Here is a 27,954-nt window from a genome sequence, read left to right on the forward strand (position 1 = left end):
ATGCGAAAAGCATATGATGGAAAGTTTGGGATAATTTCTGACTGCTTTCCTATGATTGGTAATAATTGGACCATGAAGGTAACTGGATTTATTTCCTTATGGGTGTTGGCTTCATTGTTTTGCTGTCAACTAATAACACCTGTGGAACATGAGGATATAGTGAAACATGCAATAAAACTGCATCGTGGTAGAGGAGTTGCTGCTACACAGAAGAAACAATGGCTTGTAGAAAACTGCAGAAAGCTATCTGGACTCCTGCGTCAAAAGAATGTGGTTCTCAACAAACTAAAAAGTGCAATAAGAGCAGTAGAAAAGGACTCCGCACTGTCACTTGCAGAAAGAACTTTTCAAGTCCACACATTTGAAATTTTTCAAAAGGAGCTGAATGAAAGTGAAAACTCTGTATTTCAAGCAATCTACGGACTCCAAAGAGCTTTACAAGGTGATTATAAAGATGTTGTGAACATGAAGGAAAGTAGTCGGCAGAGATTGGAAGCTTTGAGGGAAGCAGCAATAAAGGTTAGTTCTCTGTACAGTTGAAAAATTACGGTAATGTTCTAGAAACTAAAGGATGTCAAGGTAGCTATTGCCTATAGACAGGTTTCAACAAAGTATTAGGTTGGTTTCAACAAACTTGCCAGCTGTGCTTGGTGGAGGAGGGGGAATCACACCCATCACATTAATTTTGAGATAATGCTTTGCATAGGGCAGGCTTCCTCAACCTCGACCCTCCAGATGTTTTTGGCCTACAGCTCCCATGATCCCTAGCTAGCAGGACCAGTGATCAGGGATGATGGGAATTGTAGTCTTGAAACATCTGGAGGGCCAAGGTTGAGGAAGCCTGGCTTAGGGCAATATCTGGTGTTATACTCTGAGTAGACCTATTAAGTCTGTTTATTTCAATGGCTCAATTCTGAGTATGATCAACATTGGATATCGCCCTTAGAACCAAAGTTGCAAAAAAAGCCAATGCGTGCAGAATTTCCCATATTATCAGTGGTCATATTTGGGCCATAGATGCTTTGCAAATGGCACATCTATGTATGATGCCCAGAGACAGGACAGGGACTCATGACTGATTGGGCAGGCTGCTGCATACTCCACAACCAAAAATACCCAGTAACTGACCCATAGTGAGTTATGACATTCAGTAGTAAGAACTACTCTTCTGCTTTCAAATGCAATATTATACTCTCTTAAGTGTCAAGTTCTTGTTCCGTCTGTCCAAATAGGAGACAAAATATTTCTCAAACGTGTTCAGTTCTATCATTTGTTATGCTCATAAGCCTTTGATAGGAGCAAACTTCATTAGCTCTTGACAAGGTAGCCAAAGCCCCTACGTTAAATCATCTAGAATTAAAAATCTGTTACTTCCACTGTTGCTGGGCAAGGAGATGCCTTTCTTAAGTAAGGAAGGAAGAAGTGCATTCATGCCCATAAAGGTTGCCATGTCAGCAGAGGATATACAATCAGTGACACTGCTCTTTTTTCATTGTAACTCCTTTTCCCTCAGTGTGGTCATGAGAAGGGGTGGCTGCAGAATGACAATAACCACATAATGAAATGAGAAGAGAAATATTGCCTTGCATTTTTATACTTAGAGAGATGTTACGTTGTACCCCATAGTTCCCCATAAAATCACTGGTGATGTTGAGTAAATTGCTATATTTCACCCTTAATACATATATGCCATCTTGTACTTTGTGGGTGAAAACTGGGATATAAATACAGTTAATAAATAATGGCTACTGAAAGGAGTAAACATTCTGCATATGTTAACTGTCCTTATTATAAAATGGCCTTTTTAAGGATTTCACTCCCGCTTCATTGAGGATCTAGAGCTGAAAGGCAATTCAAGGACCTCAGGAAGCTTTGTATGAAGTATTTGTTCTGCAGCTTTTAAAAAGTTTTGTAAGAACTTTGACAAAATGAAATGTTCAACTTGTGAATTTCAGCTTTGAAAAAATATCTGATTTTTTTTAATGAATTCTAACAGGAAGAAACAGAATATGTTGAACTTCTAGCAGCAGAGAAACACCAGGCTGAAGCCCTGAAAAACATGCAGCATCAAAATAAAAGTTTATCCATTCTTGATGAGATTCTTGAAGATGTAAGAAAAGCAGCTGATAGGCTTGAAGAGGAAATAGGAGAGCATGCCTTTGATGACAACAAGTCAGTAAGTTTATCTAGAGAGGGATTTTTATAGCTATTGAGTTCTACTACTTACTATCTTATATAACAATTTATCAAAAGTATTCTTATTAAGTATTTTTATGTTATGTTCTCCAGTTAAGTGGCATATTGGCAGAATAAATAAGAATACTATCATTTCTTCTAGTTGCAATATAAATTCTAATTTGAAATCCAATGCAATGGGGAGGATTCCAAGTCAGCAACTGCAAGTTTTCTTCAGTGGTGAGAGGCGAGAAATACATAGTAGCTTGTATGTAACCCACATAACTGCAGAAATTAAAAGTAGCAAAACTAGAAACTTTTAGAATAAAAAATGGCAATGTAACAGATACACAAGATTGATATCGCTGACCTGGAGGTTATTAAGGCAATACAAACAATTTATAAAAAGTGAAATCCTGGTGTTGTAAGAACAGCTTGGATTACTGCAATGCGTTATATGCAGGGCTGCCTCTGAAGACTGTTTGGAAGCTTCAGCTGGTGCAGAATTCAGCAGCTAGGTTGCTCACTGGGGCAAAATGGTTTTAGCATATCCTGGCTTCCGGGCCCAATTCAAAGTGTTGGGTTTGGCCTATAAAGCCTTAAACAGCTCAGGACTGCAATACTTCAAGGACCATCTCTCCCCATAAAAACCACATTGGAGAGGTACCTATGGATGTTTTTTCAGCCACAATCAGAAGGCTTCCAGGGCCAGATCTCTGCCCACAGAGAGGGATGTCCACACTGTTCTGTGACCTCTGAGGATACTTTCTGAGACCATAGGATTGCTTGCTCATTATTTCCTTTTAAACTCTAAAAACAAACAAAAAAAATGGTGTAATAAATAGATGACAATAATGAAAAACCTTTGCTTCCTTGATAGGTGAGGGGAGTGAATTTTGAAGCTGTTTTAAGAGTCGAAGAAGATGAAGCAGATACTAAAAGAAATGTTTCAAAACGGGTAGTAGAAGATGATTTGGGTCTAAGCATGCTTATTGATTCCCAAAACAATCAGTACATACTTACTAAGCCCAGAGACTCTACCATTCCACGTGCGGATCATCATTTTATAAAGGTAATGTATGTAAATAGGGCTGAGCATATTAATAAAACTTAAATTAAAAGTGAGTATTGGCTGTATACTTACATTTCAAAAGACAGAAATATAAACAACAATTATGAACATATTAAAGTTATTTGCCAATACCAGTTTGTAATCGTGTTATATCCGGGTGTCAGGAACTTTTTATTGCTGTCATATCTTAAAATACTACTGGGTTTTCCCGAATTAAAAATGCTGGTATTGAAACCTGGCAAAAATGGCAGAAAATAATGAATATTAATTTCTGAGAATTAAAAATTGTGATTTTAGGTCCTACATTGGACTGCACTAGCTTGTATGATTATCTCAAGATCATTATTTTATCTGAAAGTCTGTGATGCATCTTCTTAGACTTTGCCTTGGATGTTTGTTATAGACATTATTCAACCACAAACTTGTGTTTGCCGCCAGGAGTACACTCAACAGGATGATAATTGCCATATACAATGTAGCTATTTGATGTAGATGTCACTCTGCCTTAACTGAAAGAGACTTCTAGATAGGCTCCATTATTAAACATGTCAACCTTTTTACAGTCCCATTATATATATATATATGAGAAGTCTGAGTTCTGGTACTAAAAGTAGTATAAAATACTACTATGATCCCTCCATCTGCTTTTAATGCAGAAAAAAATTCTAGGATAGATCTATTGCACCAAGTCAAAGCTCTTTCTCATCACCCTCATTTTTGCGGAAGTTTGGTTTATTTTTGAGTTGCCCTTGACCAGGCATTGGCAACCTCAGCCTCCCAGATGTTTTGGGACTACAGTTCCCATCATTCCTGACCACTGGTCCTGTTAGCTAGTGATCATGGGAGTTGTAGTCCCAAAACATCTGGAGGGCCAAGGTTGCCTATGCCTCCCCTTGACACTAAAGGCAGCAGGGAAGTCCTTGCTCATATAGGAGCTCCTGCGTATGCAAGAGCTTCCGATTTGAGCTCTGTGTGCCATAACTACAGCAGCTGTTCTTATAGAGCTGTACTGGGTTATTTTTTAGTGACAGCTGGTATAAAAAATGAATTTAGAATTTGTGATCTGATTCCATTCACAGCTATGGGGGAAAAAATAAAACCCAAATAAGAATGTGATATGCACCATAAATGTCATTGCACCCTGGGCTGCTCATCCAGTTCACAAATGAAATGGAATTGTTATGAAACCAGAACCAACAAAGGGCAATATTAGTTGTGGTTTTTTTCCTAGAGAGAGAAAGGTGTCAGAATGCACATCCCTCAGCAGAACCCACCTCAGAGATCCTCTTGGGGATGGGGGAGATCTCCTTGCCAGCCAGAGGCTTGCTGAGGCTGCTCACCTGAGGCAAGGGGAGCCTTCTACACTGCAGCTGACCAGCTTAATGGCTATGCACCTCTCCGGTTCAGCTAAAGTATGGAGAGGCTTCTGTGCCTCAGCTGACCAGCTTAATGAGCAACCCCCCACCCATATGTCTCTCTGACTAGTGTGAGCCAGAGCAGTTCGGGGCTTGCTCAGCTGAGGCATGGCTTTCCCACACAGCAGCTGTTAGCCAGGAGGCTGAAGAGCCTAAGTAAAACTCTGCTGTGCCTCCAGCTCACGAGGAAACCCTCTCCAGAGCCCTCATCTTCAGGCTCTGGGGAAGATGTCCTCATGAGCCGGGGGTGCAGTGAGGCTTTGCCCCTTGTCCCACTCAACTCCACATAGTGTTTCAGGAATGCAGTGTTCCCTGAAAAGGCCCAGTGACGATCCATGAAACCTCTTCCTTCCTGGATCAGTAGTATGTTCCCTTGCTTTGCATGTTGACATATGTGTGTGGAACATTTTTATTTTATTTTTGTTTTATTTATTAGGATATTGTCACCATAGGAATGCTATCTTTGCCTTGTGGGTGGTTATGTACAACAATAGGATTACCAACTATGTTTGGATACATTATCTGTGGAGTGCTCTTAGGACCATCAGGCTTAAACAGCATTAAGGTAAGATTTTGGAGAGGTACAGTGTTACATAAGCTGATATTAATTTATGCACCAGGGCTCTTCCTTCCTCTCCCCCCCCCCCCCGCAGTCCTGTACAGCCCCAAAATCTGCTCTGGAGAGGTAAGGGCATTAAGGGGTTTATGTATGCTTTCCTTATTGTGGAAGTAAAATGTAAGCAGATACTGTATGTATAGCACAGTGTTTCCCAACCGGTGTTCCGCGGCACACAAGTGTGCCGTGAGACGTTGCCTGCTGTGCCGTGGGAGGGAGGCGGGCGAGTTGGGCGGCGAGAGGCGGGGCGGCGGCGGCGAGGAGAGGCCGCCCAGCGCGGGGCTTTCGCCGTCTGCCTGCCTGGCTGCCTGCGTGGCGCTGACGTCACGGGGCTGTAACGTGCCCCACATAGGCACGCTTAGACCCTGGCTAGGAAGCGCCTTTGCCCTTGCCTTTTGCTCTCCTTACTTCCAGAAAGCTGGGCTGGTCGCCCGCTCCTCTCGGCGGCGGGAAGTGGTGCCGCTGGGAGCTCCGGGAGGCGGCGGAGGGGGCGCCGTGGGCCGGGAAGCCCCTCTCCGTCGGGGCCGGCAGGCGGCTGCCGCTGCTGCTGCGGGTGCTGTACAGCCTGGTGCTGGCGATGCCTTCGGAGCCGCCGCCGCCTCCGCTGCTGCGCGGGAACTCCTTGAGCGAGCGGCTCAGCTGCTTGCCTTTGCTGCGGAAAACCTCGCGCTTGTAGGTGCCGCTGGCTTGCGGCGTCGGCGCCGCGCTCTTGGGCAGCGGCTGCAGCGTGCGCTCCGTCCTGCCGGGCTCGTTGGTGAAGTGGACGGGCCTCAGGAAGCAGATGTCGATGCTGGACTCGGACGAGGCCGGCGAGCACGTTTCGAAGGCGGGCAGGTTCCGCAGCGGCTCCACCTCCTCGTAAGGGTCGCCCCGGTACTCGAAGCCCTCGTAGTCCGGCGCGAAGCCGGAGCTGTCCTGCAGGAGGTCCGCCGCCGAGGCCCGCCGACGGGGCCGCTCGCGGTTGCCGTCGGGGCCCGTCGAAGGAGGCGCGCTGCTGCCGCCGTACTCCAGGTCCGGGAGGGCGTGCAGGGAGGCGGCCAGAGCTTTCAGGTCGTGCTCGCTGAGCTGAGAGGGCGCCAGGTCGTGCTCGGGCCGCCGCCCGTCCGTTTCCCACTCGCAAGGGGAAGCGCCTTGCAGGCCGTCGAGGCCTTGCTGGGGGCTCGCTTTCATGTGGGACCTCGAGTGCCTTGGAAGGGAGACCAATCAGTGTCGGATTTAGGTATAAGCTAAACAAGCTATAGCTTACCATTACCTTCTATGCTGTTACTATTTTTTTTTTTTACATAGGTAAATAGTGACCTTTCCCCATCTGGCATGGTGGTGTGCCTTGAGATTTTTTTTATGAAACAAGTGTGCCTTTGCCCAAAAAAGGTTGGGAAACACTGGTATAGCATACTACTTTTGCAGAAGTTGACTATATTTTGACTTAACTGTGGCAACTTGTGTTTTTCAGTCAATTGTGCAAGTAGAAACATTGGGAGAATTTGGTGTGTTCTACACACTGTTCCTCGTTGGCTTGGAGTTTTCCCCGGAAAGATTAAGAAAGGTATTGCTCCATACAATGTATGTGCATCAGCATTGCAAATAATCCAAGAGAAAAACAGCATTTTGGATTGTTCAAATTTGCATGATTTTTTAAAAAATGTTGCTTGACTAGACATTTTGTTTTAAGAATTTTTTGTTTGTTCTCTTAACACCTCTTTTTAAAAGACTTCTACAGTTTACGAAGGGGTTTTTTTTGAAAATAAACACGTGTTCTCCTAGAATACATAGACACAGAGGCCTAGTTCTCACTGAGATTTGTGTCTGGGTTATACCACTTCAGATGGCACATGTGGGCTCAGATGCTCTTCTGTCCAAATTAAAATCAGCTCTGAATGGGAAAGTACCTTCAGGGCAGTGCAAGAGTCTTGAAAGTCTGAAAGTGGGATAGGCAGAGTGGGTGGTGTTAACCTTGCAATTTAATATTGCTCTTCTGCCTGGGTTCTCACCGAGGTGGCAAACCTGTTTGTACCATTTTTCTTTCTTCTCAATTACTCCTTTTTACATTCTCTTTCCACTGACCTTCCAGCTTGCGCTCAGCTTTTAATTCTTTCCAAGCTTCTTTGCTAGAGCATAGCTGTGTTCATCACAGCCCCTTTAACACTTTGTTGGGTTGTCATTCCACATCTTACTTTGCCTCTGGACTCCACTTTGGGAGCTGTGAGCTGAAAGAGTCCATCAAGCTACTATAAATAAATTTTATATGGGAATGCTTGCATGCTAAAGAGTTATTGCCTTACTGACAGCTTATTTACTGTTTGAACACAAGTTAACAATTTACTCAGTAGTGTAGGATTGTTTGTTTTCTGCTTGTAATCATATATATCCTAGCATTTTTCAGTTAAACATCGAGGACAAGGGTTGCATTAAGCAGGTGTGAGTTTCCCAGTTCATAATCTATAGCATAATATAATCTATTTGCCGGGGAGGGGGAACTATTTTTTTTTTTTTGGAATTCATATTGTTAAATAGATCCAGAAACAAAGTTTTGGTTGTCTAAAGAACTCTCAGGATCTATATATTCTGAAGGTGTATTGCATAAAAATTTAGCATAAAATTTAAAGAATACAGTTGCAATGTTGAAATAGTATTATGCTAATCTAAGTGACCATTATTCTCAAAGGTGTGGAAGATATCATTGCAAGGACCCTGTTACATGACATTCCTGATGATTGCATTTGGCTTGCTGTGGGGACACTTGCTACAAATTAGAGCAACACAGAGCGTTTTCATTGCTACTTGTTTATCACTATCAAGCACACCATTGGTATCCAGATTCCTTGCAGGGAGTGCTCGGGGAGATAAAGAAGGTAGGTGGATCCTTAACCTACTGAATTCTTCCATTTAATTTTAGCCCAGACACATGGGCAAAAAGAACTAACCTTAAAAGGTACTGATGAACTTTTAATTGTCGTAGAAGGGTGCTCTTAACTATCAGTTAACTTCCAGTTAAATAGTGAGAGTTTCACATAGTGATGGTCCTGACCTGAGTTCTTTACCCATTAAGTTATAGGATCCATTTATTTTTGCCGAATTTTCGGGTTGCCCTTCACTTTTCATCATATTCTCCAACCTGGTACCCTCCAAATGTTTTCAACTACAACTTCCATCAACCTTGGTAAGAATGACCAATGGTCAGGAATTGTGGGAGTTGTAGTCCAAAGCGTCTGGAAGGCTAGGTTTGAGATCCAGTGCCTTCCATGCAGTTAATAATTTCTGAAGATTCTATCCCTAGTTTCTCAGCCGATATCTGAGTTAACAAAACTTATCCTGCAGCATGTCTAATCACAGCACTCCATAATGCTTTCTGTGCGAGATAAGTTGGTTTCTATGAAATGCAAGCCTCAAGAGACATGTATTGTAATAGACTTCTAGAAAAGCATAGATGCAGGCTTAGATATAATCTACTGAAAATATAAAAGCTTGAGAATAAGACATCTTAATAGAATCCTGTTAATACATCTACACGTGTAGCTTTATATTTTCAATGATATTTTGTCATCTGCCTGGTATGATGAATGGGCTAATTATGGAACTGAATCATGAGTTGCGTACAGCTGTTGCAGATGAGAGCTAGAGGAGTTTTTCTTCCTCTCCCATAATACTACAAACTGAATTGTAGGAGATTCAGGACACCCAATAGGAAACAATTATTTACACAGCACATAGTTAAACTATGGAATTCATTGCTACAAGAGTGTGGATGGTCACCAACTTAGATGGCTTTTAGAGGAAATTAGACAAATTCATGGGGGATAAGACTATAAATGCCTACTAGTCATGGAGATATGCTACAGTGCCGGACTTAGGGTGGTGTGGGCAGTTCCCCTGCACAGGGCACTGAGCCAAGGGGGCACAAATAATAATAATAATAATAATAATAATAATAATAATAATAATAATAATAATAATAATAATAATAAATAAATAAAAAACAAATCAATATTTATGCTGGTACCTACTCAAAGTTAGGCCCTGGTCAGGCAGGTGATTGAATTTCTGCAACTATGATGTAGTGCACTTGAGAGCAAAATGGAAGGCAAGAGGGGGGAGGGCACCAAATAAATATTTAGGGAGCCAAATTTTGTCCTTGCTCAGGGCACCATATTACCAAAGTCCACCCCTGTATGCTAACTCCAGGTTCAGAGAAAAGACAGCATGCCTCTGAATGTAAGCTGCTGGGGAACTACTGGGTTTGTAAAATTTCCAGGAATTTTGAAGCCGCAAAGAAACCCATACCTTTTAGGGGTGGGGGTGAGGAATAGACATTTTCAGAAAAAAATGCAATACATTTTAACAGTAGTAGATAGGTAGCCGTGTTGGTCTGCCATAGTCAAAATAAAAAAATTCCTTCCAGTAGCACCTTAAAGACCAACTAAGTTAGTTCTTGGTATGAGCTTTCGTGTGCATGCACACTTCTTCAGATACACCTTCAGTGTATCTGAAGAAGTGTGCATGCACACGAAAGCTCATACCAAGAACTAACTTAGTTGGTCTTTAAGGTGCTACTGGAAGGAATTTTTTTATTTTGAATACATTTTAACAGTACTTTTTACATATTGAAAGTCAGTTTGATACTTTAGGAACATAAAATACATTATGCATAGCTTGGTTTACCACAGAAATATGACTGGTATTTTAAAAGAAGATTTTATTCAGACAATAATTACTAATTTGTTTTTTAAAGTCTTTGTTCCAAATGGAGTTACAAGCTGCTCGACTGTAAGGAAGTTCATCTCTATGATTTTGCAAGCTTATGTGGAGCAGGCAAAAATAAGAAGAAAAACCATCAAAATTATTGTGGAACAAATGACTATTCTGAAAACTATTACGTCTTCTCCAGTCCTCCACAGTGTTAAGCAGACATAAAAAGAGCTGAGAAAAAGAGGGGAGGAGAAACAAAACTTACTGAACCCCACGTGAAATTTAGTCTTTATTCTATCAATAAGTTTCAGTTTCTTCATATTTCCTATCATATTTATCATGGACTTCTAAAAACAGAAGGTTTGCCCAAGTTGAAACCAGCATCTACCCTTCCACAAGTCAATTTATTTCTTGTTTTGGTGTGTTTCAAAACCATAGATCAGCTTCTTTCACGTGCTACAGAAGAGGGAGGAATCTGAAGTAGGTAAGAGACAAATGTCAGAGGCTGTACAGTGGATGCTCAGGTTGCGAACGTGATCCGTGCGGGATGCACGTTCGCAACCCGCATCTGCGGATTGCAATTTGGTGCTTCTGAGCATGTGCAAAACTCGATTTAGCGCTTCTGTGCATGCGCGACTGCCGAAACCCAGAAGTAACCCGTTCCGGTACTTCCAGGTTTCAGCAGTCCGCAACCCGTAAAAAAGCAACCTGAAGCAGCTGTAACCCAAGGTATGACTGTATTTGTTGGAGGGGAATTTCCAGCCGGTGGCAGAGTACAGATGGACTCCAGGAGACATAGGTGTAAAACCCAAACGAAAACGAAAGCTTTATTACTAAGCAAATAAACACAAACTCTGGTGGATGTTATTCCTGCAGGCAAGCAACAAAACTCAGCTTTTTTCCTTTATAGCAACGGTCACCTGCAGCCAATTAATCCCAGAAACTTCTTAAAGGTATACACACATGTTTCTGTGCCGAATGTCCTCTAACACCCCCTCTCGTTCAAACAGAAACAAATAGTATTTTAAACAGAACAGAACAGAACATATTTACATATCACACACAGCAACTCCCAACTTTGCTACCAGTCGTGTATGTTTTTCAAAGGTTAACGCTTTTGTGAATACATCCGCCACATTTTGTGCACTTTCACAATACTTCAGCATTATCTGGTTCTGTTTTACGTTTTCAGCTACATTCTGATATTTAATTTCCAAATGCTTTGATTTGTTTCTAAACTGGTCAGATCCAGACAAGGTTATTACGGCTTGATTATCTTCCATAACTTGAATAGGATAATTACACTGTACGTTTATATCCTTGAGGATCTGTACATAGAATTTAACTTCATTACATAATTCCGACAACGCACAGTATTCGGCCTCAGTTGATGATGTGGCCACTATACTTTGTTTTTTGGATTTCCAACCTATTAAAGAATCTCCAAATTGAAAAACCATTCCAGAAATTGATTTTTTATCAGGCAGGTTGGCCCAATCGCTGTCAACGTAACACTGCAATTTTGTGGAACCTGAAGATGGTAATCTTAAACAATAATCAAGTGTTTGCTTTAGATACCGGAAAATGCGTTTTAAACCTTTCCAGGCATTTTCTGTAGGACAGCTTACTAGTCTGCTTAGTATTCCAACTGCATAACTCAAATCTGGTCTGCTCCACAATGAAATGTATAATAAACTTCCAACTATTGAATGGTACATTTCAGGATTTACAGGTTCTGTGCATTCTCCTTCATTTTTGAAAAAACCTATTTCCATTGGGGTTTTTACTCCCTTGCAGTTTTGCATATTGTTTCTTTCAAGTAGCTCCATTATTTTGTCTTTTTGACTCAACAAAAAACTTCCATCGTTTGTTCTTTGAATTTCTAAACCGAGATAATTTTTTACTGGCCCCAAATCTCTTACTTTAAATACCTTTCTTAGTTGTTCTGCAAATTTTTCCACTTGCTTGTCACCTTTTGTAGAGTAAAGCAAATCATCAACATAACACAAACACAATTCTTGTTTATCACCCTTTCCTTTAGTGTACAAGCAGTTATCAGCTAAGCTTCTTTTAAAACCAAGATTTTTTAAAGCATTATCAAGACACTCGCTCCAATTTCTAGCTGACTGTTTGAGCCCATAAATTGCTTTGTTCAGCCTATATACAGAATTCTGTTCTCCTGCCTCAAAACCTGGCGCTTGATTCATAAAAATCTCTTCTTGCAGATTTGCGTTAAGATAAGCTGTTTCAATATCAAAATGGTTTACCTTAAACCCACGTTGTGCTGCAAGAGCTAGCAATAAACGTACACTTTCACTCCTTGCAGTAGGAGAAAAGGTTTCATCAAAGCTTTCACCTTTTCTTTGAGTAAAGCCTTGTGCTACCAGTCTGGCTTTGTATTTAACATCACCATCTGCCAAGTGTTTTATTTTATACACCCATCTACAGCCCACTGCCTTTTTTCCTTCTGGCAAAGGCTCAATGGTAAAGACATTGTGTTCTGCTAAAGATTTCATTTCTGCTTTCATTGCATTTTTCCATCTTACTATTTCCTGGTGTGGTAACTTTAAAACTTCCTCATAATCACGAGGTTCCTTTTTCACATCAACAGTTTTAACTTTTTGTATAGTAAACCTTTCTGGAGGTACCCCCTTATTGCTTCTTTGTGACCTTCTAACTTGAACACTCTCCCCCTCTGAACTACCTTCCCCTTCTGATTCATCCTGCTCAGGAGAAATTGGTTCAGCTTTAGGAGATTGTGTACTGGGATCCTCATCCCCTGAATCCTCATCACTGTCACTTTCAGAACCTTCTTTAATTTGTGGCTTTTCTTCCTCAGATTTCACAAATTTATCTGTATTATCAGAAGATAACACAACTTCTGAATTTCCATGTAAACGAACCCAACCATCTTGCTCACAAAACTCTGCATGTCTTGATATTACAACTCTGCCACGCCCTAGTGCAAAACGATACCCCTTTGACCAAGTTTGATAGCCAACAAACCTAAGTTTCTTTGCCTTGGGCTCTCCTTTCCTTCTCTGTCCTTTTGGGATGTGAACCCAAGCCCAGCAACCAAAAGTTTTAACATGGTCCAAAAAGGGTTTTTTTCCATAAAGCAAAAAATGAGGGGTGTTGTTAATGGTAGAATGAAACAATCTGTTCTGTATGTAGTTAGCACACAGAATTCCTTCCCCCCAATACTTCCTGGATAGGCCAGAATCACATAGCATTGAATCTAGCATTGTTTGTAAAGATCTTATCTTGCGTTCTGCAACTGAATTTTCTTCAGGCGAAAAAGGACACGATTTACGGTGACTAATACCACGCTTTTTCAACCAAACTTGGAGGGCTTCAGACATGAACTCGCCTCCACAGTCACTTTGCAACTGGGTAATTTTGTAGGGAAACTGCCTTTCTATATAGTTGACCCAATTCTTAATCAGTTGACCAGTTTCACTTTTACGTTTTAACAGATATACCCAAGTATACCGGCTATAATCATCCACAAGAATCAAAAAAAACTTTGCTCCTCCCTCAGACTCTGCAAATGGCCCACAAAGGTCTGAATGTACTAAAGCAAATGGCCTCTTGCTTATTCTAGTACTTTCAGGATAAGACCCTCGCTTACTTTTAGACTCCTTGCAGGTATTGCAGTCTAGAAAAACTGAACATTTTTTCATTTTAATTCCCTTGCTTAATTCTGGCATTTTCGCAATACTGCGGAAATTGGCATGCCCCAAACGACGATGCCACAGATGCTGGCACTCATCATGCAAGGCTCTATTATAGGCTTTAACACATGCCCCAGACTCACTTACTAGCTGGTCTTTCAAAACAAACAAACCATTTTGTAGCGACGCTGTAACCACTTTTCCAGCTTTCTCTATTCTACAGCCTGAACCAGAAAAGGTTACTTTAAATCCCTGCTTAACAAGACTTGTAACTGAAAGCAAATTATTTTCTAAACTTGGTACACATAAAACATTGGTAAACTTGGTACTTAAACAGTTGATATTCACACTACCCTTTCCAGCTGACTCATGCACTGTTCCATCAGCTAGTACCACATTTACAGATTTACAAGGCTGCTTTTCTACAAGGGTTTGTGCAGACTTGACAAAAATGTTTGTCGCTGCTGAGTCTAAAATCCAGTCTTGTCCAACGTCGTGACTGGTGCCTCGAACTGCTGCAGAAACATACTGGATTCGATTCTTCCTGTCTCCTCGCTTCCCAGCAAACGCAGGCCGCCCTTGTCTTGTATTTTCTCCCACAGACACAGTGCACTGTCGTACTAAATGCTTAGTTGACCCACAACGATAGCATCTTCTAACTGTGAACGCTGCTTCCTCTCTGTGGTCTACAACCTCTTTAGGATGCCGCTCCTCATCAGTTGCATATCTTTTACTGGACTGCCTCCCATTTCTGGAGTTACGGTGAGGGGTTGTGGCCTTCCTCTCATGGCGTCTTTCCTCCTCATCAAGCAAACGGCCAGTTAAGAAATGCATTGTTAATTGGCTTTCTGGGATTGCTTCCAGAGTCATCACTAAATTGTCCCATGACTCAGGAAGTGAAGACAGCACAATATAAACTTTTCTCTGTTCAGAAAAATGTTCCCCAAGTTCATTTAACTGTGAAAACAAATCACGCATTCTTTGAAGGTGTGTTGAAACACATTCACCCTCACTTAGTCTGGCTCGGTACAGAGCTCTCATTAGAGTAATTTTGCTGCCAGCAGTGTCTCTAATATGTATCGCTCTCAGTGCTTGCCAAATCTCACTTGCTGTTTCAAGGTCTCGCACATGAGATAACTGAGACTTCTCTAAACTCAAAATTAAATTGGCATAGGCTTTGTCCTCCAGCCTTTGGTCTGCTTCATCTATTTCTTCATCCTCCTCTTTTACAGGAGGGTTAACAATAACAGTCCAACATTGTTCTTTCTTTAAAAACGCCTGCATCTGTAAACTCCATGACATATAATTGGACTCTCCCAGTTTCTCTACTGGAAAACAGGAAGCTCCCCCTTGAGCTCCAGCTCCAAGTCCAGCCATGGCACCACCCAGCTTTCAGCTTTCCACTCAGTTCTTACTCACACGTGGCTTGAAGGAAAAAGTTCGGCTCCTGGTCCCAAACAGACACTCCCTGCCGATGCCTTCACACAGCCAGCTGCTTGAGAAACGCTGAGTTGCTTCCAGTCTCTGGGTTCTTTTCACGCTCTGTCTCTGCCCACTCAGGACTGGGGACTGGGCCCATAACCTGTTGGAGGGGAATTTCCAGCCGGTGGCAGAGTACAGATGGACTCCAGGAGACATAGGTGTAAAACCCAAACGAAAACGAAAGCTTTATTACTAAGCAAATAAACACAAACTCTGGTGGATGTTATTCCTGCAGGCAAGCAACAAAACTCAGCTTTTTTCCTTTATAGCAACGGTCACCTGCAGCCAATTAATCCCAGAAACTTCTTAAAGGTATACACACATGTTTCTGTGCCGAATGTCCTCTAACAGTATTGTGCATAGGTCTTGCCACTATGTTGCAGGAAGGTTATGCTTGGCAGAATCCCAGATGCTCTGTCGAATATGTTGGCCCAATAGGTTCTGTACTCTGCAGAAAGAAAGCTTTCCTCATCAGACCCTAATTGTAATGGAGTTAAACACAGAAGCAGTGCGGTCATCACTTACATTTCTGCCCTTGAATCTTGGATCCAGCAGATATGCAGCAGCATAAATTGCATGGCAACAGAATTATGTTGGAACTTGGCTTGTATTTGTATTGTACTGGCTTGTATTTTGGGGCTCAAAATGACCTTCCCATTAATTTGCCATTCAATAATAGATATTCTGAAAGTCATGCCTTCTTGCACACATTTTCTTAGACACTCATTTTATTTTTCTTTCTGTAATACTTTCACATGTATGAGTTCGGTCCAAATAGATATTATATAACAAATTCATGATAAATGGCAAATCATTATCAAGGAAACGGATGCTATTAATACTGTATTGCAGTTCTTGAACATATTTAACATCTGCCTCTTTTTTTTTAATCTCCCAGGAGATATTGATTACAGCAGTGTTCTGCTTGCTATGTTGGTTATGCAGGATGTACAGCTTGGCTTGTTTATAGCTGTTATGCCAACTCTTATTCAAGCGGGTGTTGGCACACATTCCAGGTAACAAAGTTCATTTGTTTGCTTTTATTCATTACATTTTTAGCCTTCCTTTTCTCCAAAGATTTCAAGACTGTGTACATGGTATGCTTATTTTCCTTCATGCTGCATGTCTCTTAAAGTGTGAATGCAATGAAGTGTTTTATCATACATCTAATAACTAATTTACTGTTGACATATGGTACATAATTACTGGCTTTCCATCCTGCAGTTCAGAGGTGCAAATGAGTGGGAACCGTAAATACATTGGAGTTTCTATGTCAACTTTCTTTTCATTAGTCTGGCTCTTCTACCTTCAAACTGCTCTTTGAATTTCACTGAGTTTGATATGTAAGTTCCTGAAGAGGGCACTGGCCAAGAAATTGGTGCATGCTATCAATTGTACATGCATAGGGCTTAAATGTTAAATACATCCTAATACTCTTTATATTGTGACTCAGGTGTCAATTTAATTAGGTTATAGATATTTTTAGTAGCTCATTTTTTAGCTCATTTTTAGTAGCAGTTTTGAATGGTTCAGTATACCAGCTGGATCAAAATGGTGTCCGGTGGTATCCAAATATAGACCAAATTCAACATGGGAACTGTCGTGCTGAATTGGGCAACAGTAACTTCAGTGACGTCCAAAGTGGTGGAATTTATACAGTTCAGTCTGACATCTGGATTCTAAATGGCACATGACAGTATCCAAATGCAGGCCAAAGCACACTCCTCATTCTCTGGAACCATTATGCCAAAGTGGGCAGTGATATTTTCCTATCCTTTGGCACTGGTGCAGTGTGGAACATTTTGGTTCATCATCTTGATTCAAAATGCTAAATGCTAAACATAGACAAAAAACTGGCTCCTCCTCCTCCTCAGGAACTTCCACATGATATCTCAAGAGGCATTCAAATGCTTAGAGGGCAGGGCAAACAGACACACCACTTTCAAAAATATTTATTAGATAAGGCTCAACTTTTATTCTAGCTTAAATATTCCCCAAGTCAGCTTTTGGGTTTTTTAAGACCAGGTGTGGCTAACCTGTGGTTCTCCAGATGCTGTTGGACTCCAACTTCCATCAGACCCCTTCAGTGTGGCCAATGATTAGGAATGATGGGAGTTGTAGTCTAACATTTGCAGGAATTGCAGGTTAGGAAACTGTAAATGACAGATAGATTTATGCACACATTTTCCTGTTCAATAAGAAAAAACATTTTAAGAGGGCTTTTAGAATGACACTGAACGTGACTTTTTCTTCTTTTCCCCTAGCACCATCAAGGAAATACTGAGAATATTGATGCTGATTGGACAAATTCTCTTTTCTTTGGCTGCCGCCTTACTTATATGTCTTGTTTTAAAGACTTATCTAATAGGACCATACTACCGCAAGTTGCATACGGAAAGCAAAGGAAATAAGGAAATTCTAGTTCTGGGAATATCTGCTTTTATGTTCCTTATGTTAACGGTAATTTTTCCAAATATTTCTTCATTTTTAACTTGCACATGATATGGTGATATATTAATTTTGAAAATAATTCCAGGAGAAAATGTAGATTTCATTCATGGAAGCTGGCTTCATAGGTGAATATGTAAATTACATTAAAAAATTATGTCAACAAATTTAATAACCAATTTAATAACCAGTTTTAAATAAATATTGGACCAGTCAGAAAGCTGGCTGCTCATAAAAATGCTTGTGCATAGCTTAAAATGCTTATGCGTACATAGTCCTAGCTTAAAGTTCCTTCATTGTATAGCTAAAGTTCCACCCATATAGCTGCCATTATTGCAGACATCATGGCCTGCCATGTCTGAGTCAAAGTCTGTTATCTGGGTTGTCTTTGGGAAGTTATGTCAACTTGATGAGAAGGAGAGTCATTAAATCTCCTACCCCCCCCCCCAGTGTTGGCTGGTACCCATTTGGGCCAGTAGGACAGATGACAGGGAGGTCAACAGCAGGTGGCGCTAGAGCCAATGACAGGCAGAGCCAACTTCTTTTCTGTTGGGTTTTACAGCTAAGACTAAGGAGGAGGAAGCTGATAAGCAGTGCTACCTCTCCTTCCTGGATTGGCTATAAGAAGCCAGGAAAGTGGAGCTGGAAGGTAACTGCAGGGTAGAAGAGAAGAGCCAAATGTTAACTGATTCCATGTAGACTAGCCCTTCCATGCAACCAGGTAGATTGAAGAAATGAGTGATGAAGAGGCATAGAAAGATGCAAAATTTTAGCAAATACCTTGACTGGATCTTATGTTCATTTTTACTCTTCAGTTATTTGACATGCATTAGATCAGAAGGTGTATCTAATCATTTTGCATTGCCTTTGGCCTCCCTTTCTTAGAAAATTATTGCTCTCTCTGTATTCATAACATATTGTCCATTCAGACAGTTACATCATGCATCTGAGAAAGTGCACCATTGCTCTGGAAAGCGCATGCCACAATAAACTAGCCTTTTAGATGCAGGAAGACTCTTTGTCCTTGCTGCTACAGATTTACACAGCAACCTCTCTGTAATATAAAACAAGCTTCTAAAAGCAAATATCTTGGTGTTGAGGCATTATTTCTGAGTGCACTAGTGTCAGATATGGCATAAAAAGTAAGTTTGAAAAATTCATATACATTTCTTAAAATCAAGTGTGCACGGCCACTTGTAGTTAGATCATTGCATTGCCATCCTAAATACAATAATATCGTAAGTTTCCTTTGTTTTTATTTAATGAGAGACGCTAGTGTGACTAGTTTGGATTTCAAGTGGATTTACTACAGTGAAATTGTGTTTAGGGAACTGGGCTAACAGGTAATCAAAGATGGTAGAGACCATTTTATAACTAACAAAAAGATTACAATTTTAGAAGTCTTAAAATTGCTTATTTCCTCTAACATTAATTATTTAAATTATAGTGCTTTCATTAAACAAGGATAGTGTTATAAAAGATTTGCATGTAATATTTAATTTTTAAGCAAGGTGGTTAATGAAAAGTTAATTAATAGGCACAAAATAGTAATAAAAATATTTTCCACTCCCTTACAGATCACAGAGCTATTGGATGTTTCAATGGAATTGGGATGTTTTCTAGCAGGAGCACTTATATCTTCTCAGGGTCATATGGTTACTGAAGAAATTATGTCCTGTATTGAACCAATACGTGACTTTCTTGCCATCATATTCTTTGCATCTATAGGTAACTTATTACAAAAATATATAAATGATTATTATTCTTACCAGCATAACAGCCAAAGGGAAAGCAATGTACATTTGTAATAACTAGGATAAATTTCAATTGCATTGTGCTTGTGAAGCCTATTGGCATCAACTGGTGATGGTGTGAAGGCACAGAATGTTTGAGTATTTTAACTATTCAGGTAGACAAAACTATTGGACTAGACTCCGAAGAACTATGGATCTTCCAAAGTCATTAGGCTTATTCTTGATCTGTAACCATCATGATACATGACAAACTACCTATGAAATTAAAGTGACTTTCAAGCAGTTTGTGATATAGAATGCAGAACTGTATAAAAAGAAATGGAATTGAAGAGCTGGATTGATAAAAGTTCCTTATGTGAACCAAAGTAGCTCTTTATGTCCCAGAGTGTTTGCAGTTCACATTCTCTGAGGGAAAGGGGAGTTGTCAGTTTGTAACTGAACTGAAACATCACACAGCTCAGGGACTGGAAAAAAGTCCCAATAGTTACAGGAGCGAAGGTGACATGGTATCTAGGAGCAAGGTGGATCAAGAAATTGGAACCTATGTAACATCCCTCAAATCAGCTTCTATACCTGAGAACTGGAAAGTGGCCAATGTACCACCAATTTTTAAAAAGGGATTCAGGGGAATCTTGGAAATTTGGGCTGGTTAGGTTTATGCATGTCCCAGGAAAACTTGTGGAAAGTATTCTTAAATATAAAATGGCCAAGTATATAAAAGAACAAGTTGTTGCTGAAGCAAAACCAGCACGGCTTATGCAAGGGTACACCCCATCGTATTAACCTATTACTTTGAGTGTCAACAAGTATATAGACATATATGATCCAGTTGCCATAGTGCATCTGAACTTTTAAAATGCTTTTGACAAGGTACTGTACCTCCATGAAAGACTCCTGAGTAAGCTTAGCAATCATTGACTAAAAGGCAAGGTCCTCTTGTGGCTCAGGAACTGGTTAAATAACAGGAAGCAGAGTACGAATATATGGATAGTTGTCCTGATTGAGGAATATGGGAAGTGGAATCCTCCCAAGGATCTGTATTGGGCCATGTTCACAAGTAATGTTGAGTTAGAGGTGAGCAGTGAGGAGGCCAAGTTTGCTGATGATTCAACACTGTTTGGGGTCGGTTCAAAGGGAGTGTGAAATGCTTCAAAGGGATCTCTCTAATGAGCGAATGGGTGGTAAAATGGCAAATGCAATTCAATATAAACAAGTGTGAAGTGATGCATGTAGGGGCAGAAATATCTTAATTTCACATATGCGCTCATGAGGTCTGTGCTGGCAGTAACTGACCAAAAGCGAGACTTGGGTCACAGTTGATAGCTCAGTGAAGATAGTCACCTAGTAACATTACTGAAAGGATTTTTTTTTTAAAAAACCTAATTCACGAACAACCAGCTAGTAAGCATCACTACTATGCTTTAGAGACAGCATCTACAGCAGACTCTGTAGGCTGAAATACTGCATCTGGTGGATGGTACTTCCACCTGAATTATGCAACCTCTCTAATATCTTGGGTAAAATGAAAACATCTAAAATATTATTCTTTAATATGGCATGCTTAACTCAACAACAAGCTTTAAGAAAGATTCCTGTCAATATTTCATCACTGTGCTCTTTTATAAATATTGCAATGTTTAGAAAAAGCTCACAAAAGCTGTAAGATGCTTCTTTTTCTCTTGCAGGTCTTCATGTTTTCCCTACATTTGTAATATATGAACTCACAGTCTTGCTGTTCCTTACACTTTCAGTGGTAATAATGAAGGTATATATACATTCAGTACTTTAGAATAAAATTGAATAAGATTGATATTTTGTATTATGTTACTGTGGTGACTGTAACTGGTATTCTGTGGCTTAAGAATGCTAGATGAAGGACACAACTGATGATTTTTTTCCACAAGAACCTAACCACAGGTTTCTATTTTACTGCTATCCATGTCTACTCAAAAGTCCTACTGAATTCAGTGGGGCATACTCCCAGTTTTGTGAGATTAGGACTGCAGCCTTGGCTCTGGTTCAGGCTGCTGAATGCAGATTGTGATAATGCAGTAGTAATTTATTAATCATTACTACAGTGGTACCCCGTGTTACGTACTTAATCCGTTCCAGAGGTCCATTCGTAACCGGAAACCGCTCATAACATGAGGCGCGCTTTCGCTAATGGCACCTCCCGCTGCCACCACGCTGCCAGAGCACAACTTCTGCTCACATTCTGGGGCAAAGTTCGCAACAAGGGGCATCTACTTCTGGGTTAGCGGAATTCGTAATCGGAAGCATTTCATAAGGGGGGGGCGGTACGTAACACGAGGTACCACTGTATCTGTATTAGTCAAAGAAACAACAACAGTAAGATACCAATGTGAGATATATAGGCTGAAATTCTATATTAAACAATATAATATTTAAAAAGTTATCAGATTCTGTTATCAGAACAATTGCCCAACTACAGAAGATTACTCAGATAAAATGTCAGCAATGACAGCAGGAAAACTAGCAACTAAATGTCTGGGAAGAGAGAAATATATTCACGTAGTACTGAAAAGATATCTGCATCGGTGCCAGGCAAGCCTCCCTAATATATTATGCTTAATATAGTTTTGATCTCTAATGTTAGTATAAAGCACTAGATTGGCTTAAAATGTACGAAGAGAAGCTATATTTAATCCCATCAGAAGTGTACAAACTGCTGAAAGAAATGCAACTCACAAGCCAGTAAGCTTTTTCTCTTATTTCATATACATTTGTAGAGGGTTTTTTTTACCGGACTGAAACTTTTCCAGAACTATAAAATTTAAGCAGGCATTGTATGTTAAAGCCCATGTTTATTGGAATCAATGAGAAAGAATTGTGTCCAGTTCTTTCAGGAGTTGTTCCACTTAAGCAATAACTTTCTTATGAAGTCTTCACTACTGTAGCCACCAGCATTGCAAAAAGCTTCTCCTGGAAGCTGGAATGTGGTGCAGGAGTTGCAATGGAATGGGAAAATTTGTCTGGAATCTCCCGTTTTCACTAATTCCCCTGCACCACATTCCTGGTCTCACCTGTGGGACGCCTTGCCCCTCAGCAGAGGCTCTGGAAGGCACAGTGTGTTTGCAGTGGAAAAAAGGACAGCCTTATTGTGTGAGCAGCTTTTTCATTGTTACAAAGCTGAGATACAACCCTAAACACTTTAAATTTAATCTAGTATGCTGTTTAAAGATCACCTAGATTACAATCTGACCTGTTCTGTTCTGCTAATCAGTATAAACTAGTTAACTGTGGTTAATTAAATAACTTCTTAATCTTATTTTATTTTAAGCAGCATAAACTTTCCTGTTTTTTCCACTGCATTGTTAAAAACATTCTCTCTCAGTTTTTCCTGGCAGTGCTTGTCCTTTCTATGATTCTTCCAAAGAGCAGTCAGTACATCAAATGGATTGTATCTGCAGGCTTGGCTCAAGTCAGTGAATTTTCCTTTGTCTTGGGAAGCAGAGCGCGCAGAGCGGGTATAATTTCTCGAGAGGTAAGCTATGACATCATAATGCCATATCATGGAGAGCCAGGCTGGTGGTGTGGTTAAAGCGCCAGACTTAGGCGTTCAAATCCCCACTGTTCAAATCCCCACACAGCCATAAAGCCATTTCACACTTTGAAGCATGTAATAAAACCATATGGTAAAATGGTCAACTTAAAGGATGTTGAGACTGGGTGCTATATACACAGTTGTCAGTAGCTTCTTTAAGCTTTTCCCCCTTTTTAAATAGAAACAGCTTTGGAGTCTTAATGCTTCATTAGTAGAAGAAAGGGAGGGGGAAGAGCTGGTTAACATTTTACCTCTATTCTATTTCTTTTTCAAACCCACCCAGCTGTTTTCCCCCTTGCAAAATAGTGGCCTGCATTCCCCACCCATGGGAAGAAACAAAAACTTCAGAAGGGAGAAGAGATTCTAGCTCCTGCATTTGGTTTACCTTGCAACCTCCCAAGGCTGTTTTGGGGGTTCATTCTTCTTTAATGGGAAATTTGCACAAAAGTTTCATTAGGCCATGTCAAATACATGTATTCCAAAAGCTGGACTCAGCCAGCCTCAACTTCTAGTAGCATTTTAGCTGTAGATTGACAAATATTAAAGGGCATGTTGGATGGGTAATAATTAAAGGAATAAGAAGGCGTGGCTTGCCATAAAATGCTGCTTGTTGCATATTGAGCTTGGTTGTGCTATCTTCCAAGTCCTAGTATTAGAACAATAATGACAATCCTTTTCTTTTTAAGCATTGTGTGGTGATCTACTTGTGGGGTTGAATAAGTATCTGCTGCATAAGTGGGGTGGTAGGTTACGTTGTCTCTAGTTGCCATTGTCTTAGTTACCTTCATGCTGTAGCATCAGAAGCAGCCTAGTGTTTCTGTGAGTGAGAAGCCTAAGGATGGGTCCCAGACGGATGAAGAGGACTGCTGAGATCTTAAGAGTTTTCATTCTGAGGTCCGTAAGCAACCTCTGGTAAATGAAACTATATTAATAATGCTTGCAGATAATGGGCAACCCAGTGGAGCAGTTTCAGAGCCACTTGATAAAAAAGGATTAAAAAAATATAGAGTGAAAACTATCAGATGGCCTGTTACACTTCATTACTCCAGTAATATTTACTTCTTCACCTGATCTCTCAAACTTTCTTGTTGACGTTGATCTGTCTGTGTGTTTGGGTAGGTAAAGATGTCATGGCTTCTCCAGATGGAACTTTTATGACCTGCCAGTTCTGAGTATTATTTTAGTACAAGAAAAATTTCCACCCATTTAAGTGATGCCTTTGAAAAGTATTGTGGCAAAATTATTCAAAGGCTGCAACACGGCAAATGTCATGATTTTGGGGGGAAATGGATTAAGACTATCACAAGTATGCAAATATAATTACGTCATATAATGTACTTTGCATGCACAGGAGCATGGCTGGGAAAGACCTTTGCCCAAGACCCTAGCCTAGAGCCACTGTCAGAATAGAAGACACTGGCCTTGGTGGAAGGATCTCTTTGAATACTTTAGTGGGTTTCTGCTAAGATTGTTTTTCTTCACAGAAATAACACATTTTGCTTCCCAATTTTTAGGTCTACCTCCTTATATTGAGTGTGACTACTCTAAGCCAATTGCTCGCACCAGCACTCTGGAGAGCTGCGATTATGAAATGCGTACCAAGACCTGAAAGACGATTAATTTCCTAAAGTTACTTAGTACAAATCTTTCATGAAGAAAGCATCTTTATAATCAACAAATGCAGAATTTCCCACACTACATAGCCTGAATTTGGGAGGAAGAACCTGTGTGTCCGCCCCTACAAAAAAAGCTTTATTTCTTTTACAAAAAGTCTGCAATTCCAATAACTGACTGGTGTGCCTTTTTGTGAGAATCAGGCAGAATCCTGCACTGCATAAGAAAGACACTGATCACACAACAGGATTTCACCAACCTTTCTTTCCCCCTATGCTCCACCCCAATCATTCCTGGAGCAGATTTTGAGGTACACAGGGGCCTGCGGGAGAGGAAACTGAAGTCCCATAGTGTGAGCAGAAGTCTATTCCACTCGCACATGTGTAGTGCTGGATACAACCTGTTATTTACAGTCAGTGTAGTAAGATTAATTAACATTTATAGTGCCTGTGGCACTGTTAAAGAACTATGTCATAAGTTAGTATCCAAATCTAACGGCCACAGTGTATATATATATATATACACCAAAACCTGCATATATATATATATATATATATATATATATATATATATATATATTGCTTTCGTAGATTTTCACGGGTACAGGAATGCAGGTTTTGGTGTCTTCGGGTGTCTTCCCGTGTAAGAGTTGGGGTGTCTAGGCGACGTTTCGACGAGGTCTCACTCGTCATCTTCAGGCTGGTGCTTTCGCCTAGACACCCCAACTCTTACACGTCGCCTAGACACCCCAACTCTTACACGGGAAGACACCCGAAGACACCAAAACCTGCATATATATATATATATATATATATTTTCAGTGCTATACAAACTTTAATTTTTTTCATTCAAATATGAGCTTGAAAACTACTACAGCTATCAAAGGACTGAAAGTTAATATGCCTAAATTTACACTTAACTGATGCATTTTAAATAATGTAGTTATTTGTAACATTGATCTTTCTCACATTTTTTTGACAAAATGTTTGTTGTGATCAGAAATGACTTTTTAGTATGAATAGCAAGAATTTATTGTGTTGATCATGTTAATAGTTCAAAACCAAAACATAGACATTGAAACTAAATTAAAACTATTTTTGGAAGATACGTTTAGGTTTGTGTTGCTTCACTGGATAAATCATCATTTATATAGCAAGAAGGAAAAACTCAGAATCTAGTCACATTGAATAAATACTGGAAAGTCCATGTCTTTAATTCTTATAAAGACACATACTAAATGGTGAACTATTCCACCTTATTTGATTCCAAGTCTAATATTGAAAATGTGATTCTTTAACAATCTTAGTGGTATTCTATATGTAGCTATAGTGGCTCTGAGCAGCTTCCAAAAATCCATACTTTGTTGCTGCATGTGCTGTAGCCAGTGGTATAGCAAGGTCAGGTGGTACCCGGTGCGGAAAATTTGTGTCCCCCCCATTGAAATTATTAAAAGAAGGCAAAATAAGGTACTTACCGTTGCAAGTGTTATTTTCTAGTTTATTTACTTAACATTGTGAGCATAAGCACTTAAAACCATTTTTCCTAACTTTATTTTCTGCAAATTTTGAAATCAAAATCAATTCCTTTCACTACTTTCGGTGGAAAGAAACACCCCCTGTGACTTACTTGGTTTTAAACCACTCTCCTAGAACCTATTAATGCCCAGAGAGATAAAGATGTCTGTCCCCTTGCTCACGACCAGTCCAGAACGTGGCCTGGCTGGTAGGCCAGCTTCCTCCTCCTCCTCTTCCTCCCCAGTCCCAGGTTTGCCTTTGTGCAGCTCAGCAGAGCTTTCCTACTGCTCTGTCTGCTACATACCTCATTGAGGGTGTCCCCCAAACTGTCAGATGTAGACAAGGGAGCACTCTGACAAAGATCACGGCAACTGCGGAGGAAGAGGGAGAAGTAATCCGTGTGCCATATAACAGCTCTTTCCAAAATATAAAAACCAGTATCATGAACGTTACAATGCAAAAGACAAGCAATTAAAAAACACAACCAAACATTAAAACTCAAGGCACCCATAACTGAAACAGTATAAATCGGTGTAGCTAGCCACTCAGGTGCCCGGTGCAAGGCTCGCATCCTGTAGAAGGGGGGCGCTCTAGGATGGCTGAGGGAGAGGCGGTGGGCAGACACAAGCCCCACGCTGCCATTTCAGGCAGCGTTGAGCCTGCAAGTGCCCAAGCCACCACATCACTCCCAGGAGAGCAGTGTGGTTCAGGTGCGCTGCAGGTCCCGCAGTAAGTTCTGGTCCCCGCAGTGTGGAGCCCAGTACCAGCTGCATTTTGTTACGTTTGTTGACACAATTAAAAAGTTTTGTGAGCCCAATTTTATTTTATTTTTTAACTCAGCTTTCTGTCATGTTGCTACCCCCTCAATGATGACATCCTGGGCAACCCGACCCCCCCCCTTCTCTGCCACTGCAACAGAATAAAGTAAGGACTTAATGGAGAGGCAAGATCTGTTGGATTCTGGATCCTCTGCTCAGGTTGTACTTGTACATATAAAACCATGCATCCTGAAGACACCACGGTCTCCGCTGACCTTCATTCCAAGGAAACTGAACCTGCGCCGGCAACTGGAACCCTGGGAGATAGGGGCATTCACATTCGCATCTTTGCATTTATTTGTGAATATGTGGAAACCATAATTGTGAAGCAAGAAGTGAAATCATTCTCAATTCTTTTGACCTTATAAGTAATAGTTATATTATTAGTTCTCAGTCCTGAATGTGGAGTGATGGCTTGTGTTTCCATTTCCATTTCATTCCTTAGTCTTAAATCTATGGATACCTTGGATCCTGCTTGGGGGTTCCCCCTTTGGGCATTTGGCTGGCCACAGTGAGAACAGGATTCTGGACTTGGTGGGCCATTGGCCTGGGTATCCGTTTTTTTACTTTTTGAAATATAGCAACCCTATTTAAGGGCCCACGGCCTCCAATTTATGCATCTCTTCCAGGCCACTCCTGGAGGGACCCCTCTTCCTCTTCCATTTCCTGAAGCTGTGGGACATAAACAAAACAAAAATAGCAACACAAGAAATACGAAGGACAGAGCAGGCCAAGATGTCCTCAGAGAATCTTGTCTTTCCTAAATAACTCGTAGGAAAGATCTGCCTAGTCCAGCCTCATGTTTCTCACATTATACAACCTCTTCCCTCCTCATACCTCTTTCCTTTTGTGTTGCATCTTTCGGTTTGACAGGCTGAGGGCAGGGGAAGTGTATTGCATTTTACTGAGCTGCAAGCTGCTCTGGGAGCCTTTTTACTGAAGAGGGGGGTAGAAGTGATTATCGTGGTAGTATTAATTAATAAATTAATATAACGGGGGGGGGAGGTCACCATCGAAAGGCTTCCAGCTGCCTTCCATTCTGTGGTTGATATGCCCCCCTCCCTTTCTGCCAATCGCCCCTTAGGCCACCAACCCATTCAGGACTGAGCAAATCTGTACAC

The 27,954-nt window shown here is 40.7% G+C and overlaps 1 protein-coding gene and 1 long non-coding RNA gene across 3 annotated transcripts; one reads left to right on the plus strand and one right to left on the minus strand.

Moving 5' to 3' along the window:
* On the plus strand, nucleotides 1–24,649 carry TMCO3 (transmembrane and coiled-coil domains 3; the record flags this gene model as incomplete). Its single annotated transcript, XM_083501471.1, has 12 exons — nucleotides 1–519; nucleotides 1,997–2,176; nucleotides 3,056–3,247; nucleotides 5,099–5,227; nucleotides 6,732–6,824; nucleotides 7,944–8,130; nucleotides 16,019–16,136; nucleotides 17,385–17,580; nucleotides 19,146–19,296; nucleotides 21,008–21,087; nucleotides 22,678–22,827; nucleotides 24,402–24,649. The coding sequence occupies 12 exons, from the start codon at nucleotides 1–3 to the stop codon at nucleotides 24,513–24,515; spliced, it is 2,109 nt and encodes a 702-aa protein (XP_083357597.1). The 3' UTR covers nucleotides 24,516–24,649.
* On the minus strand, nucleotides 1,649–27,849 carry LOC310706208. 2 transcript variants are annotated; one of them, XR_014525748.1, is made up of 4 exons: nucleotides 27,297–27,849; nucleotides 26,320–26,386; nucleotides 7,343–7,485; nucleotides 1,649–2,985 (listed from the first exon to the last, which is right to left on the minus strand). It is a non-coding gene; the product is annotated as an uncharacterized lncRNA (long non-coding RNA). The 2 variants fall into 2 exon arrangements; XR_014525749.1 differs by lacking the exon at nucleotides 1,649–2,985 and having other exon boundaries at nucleotides 7,150–7,485; nucleotides 27,297–27,820.
* Nucleotides 27,850–27,954: the final 105 nt, after the last annotated feature.

This window comes from Podarcis liolepis (assembly GCF_965112155.1).
Source record: "Podarcis liolepis genome assembly, chromosome: 4".
In the NCBI taxonomy this organism is placed as follows: domain Eukaryota; kingdom Metazoa; phylum Chordata; class Lepidosauria; order Squamata; family Lacertidae; genus Podarcis; species Podarcis liolepis.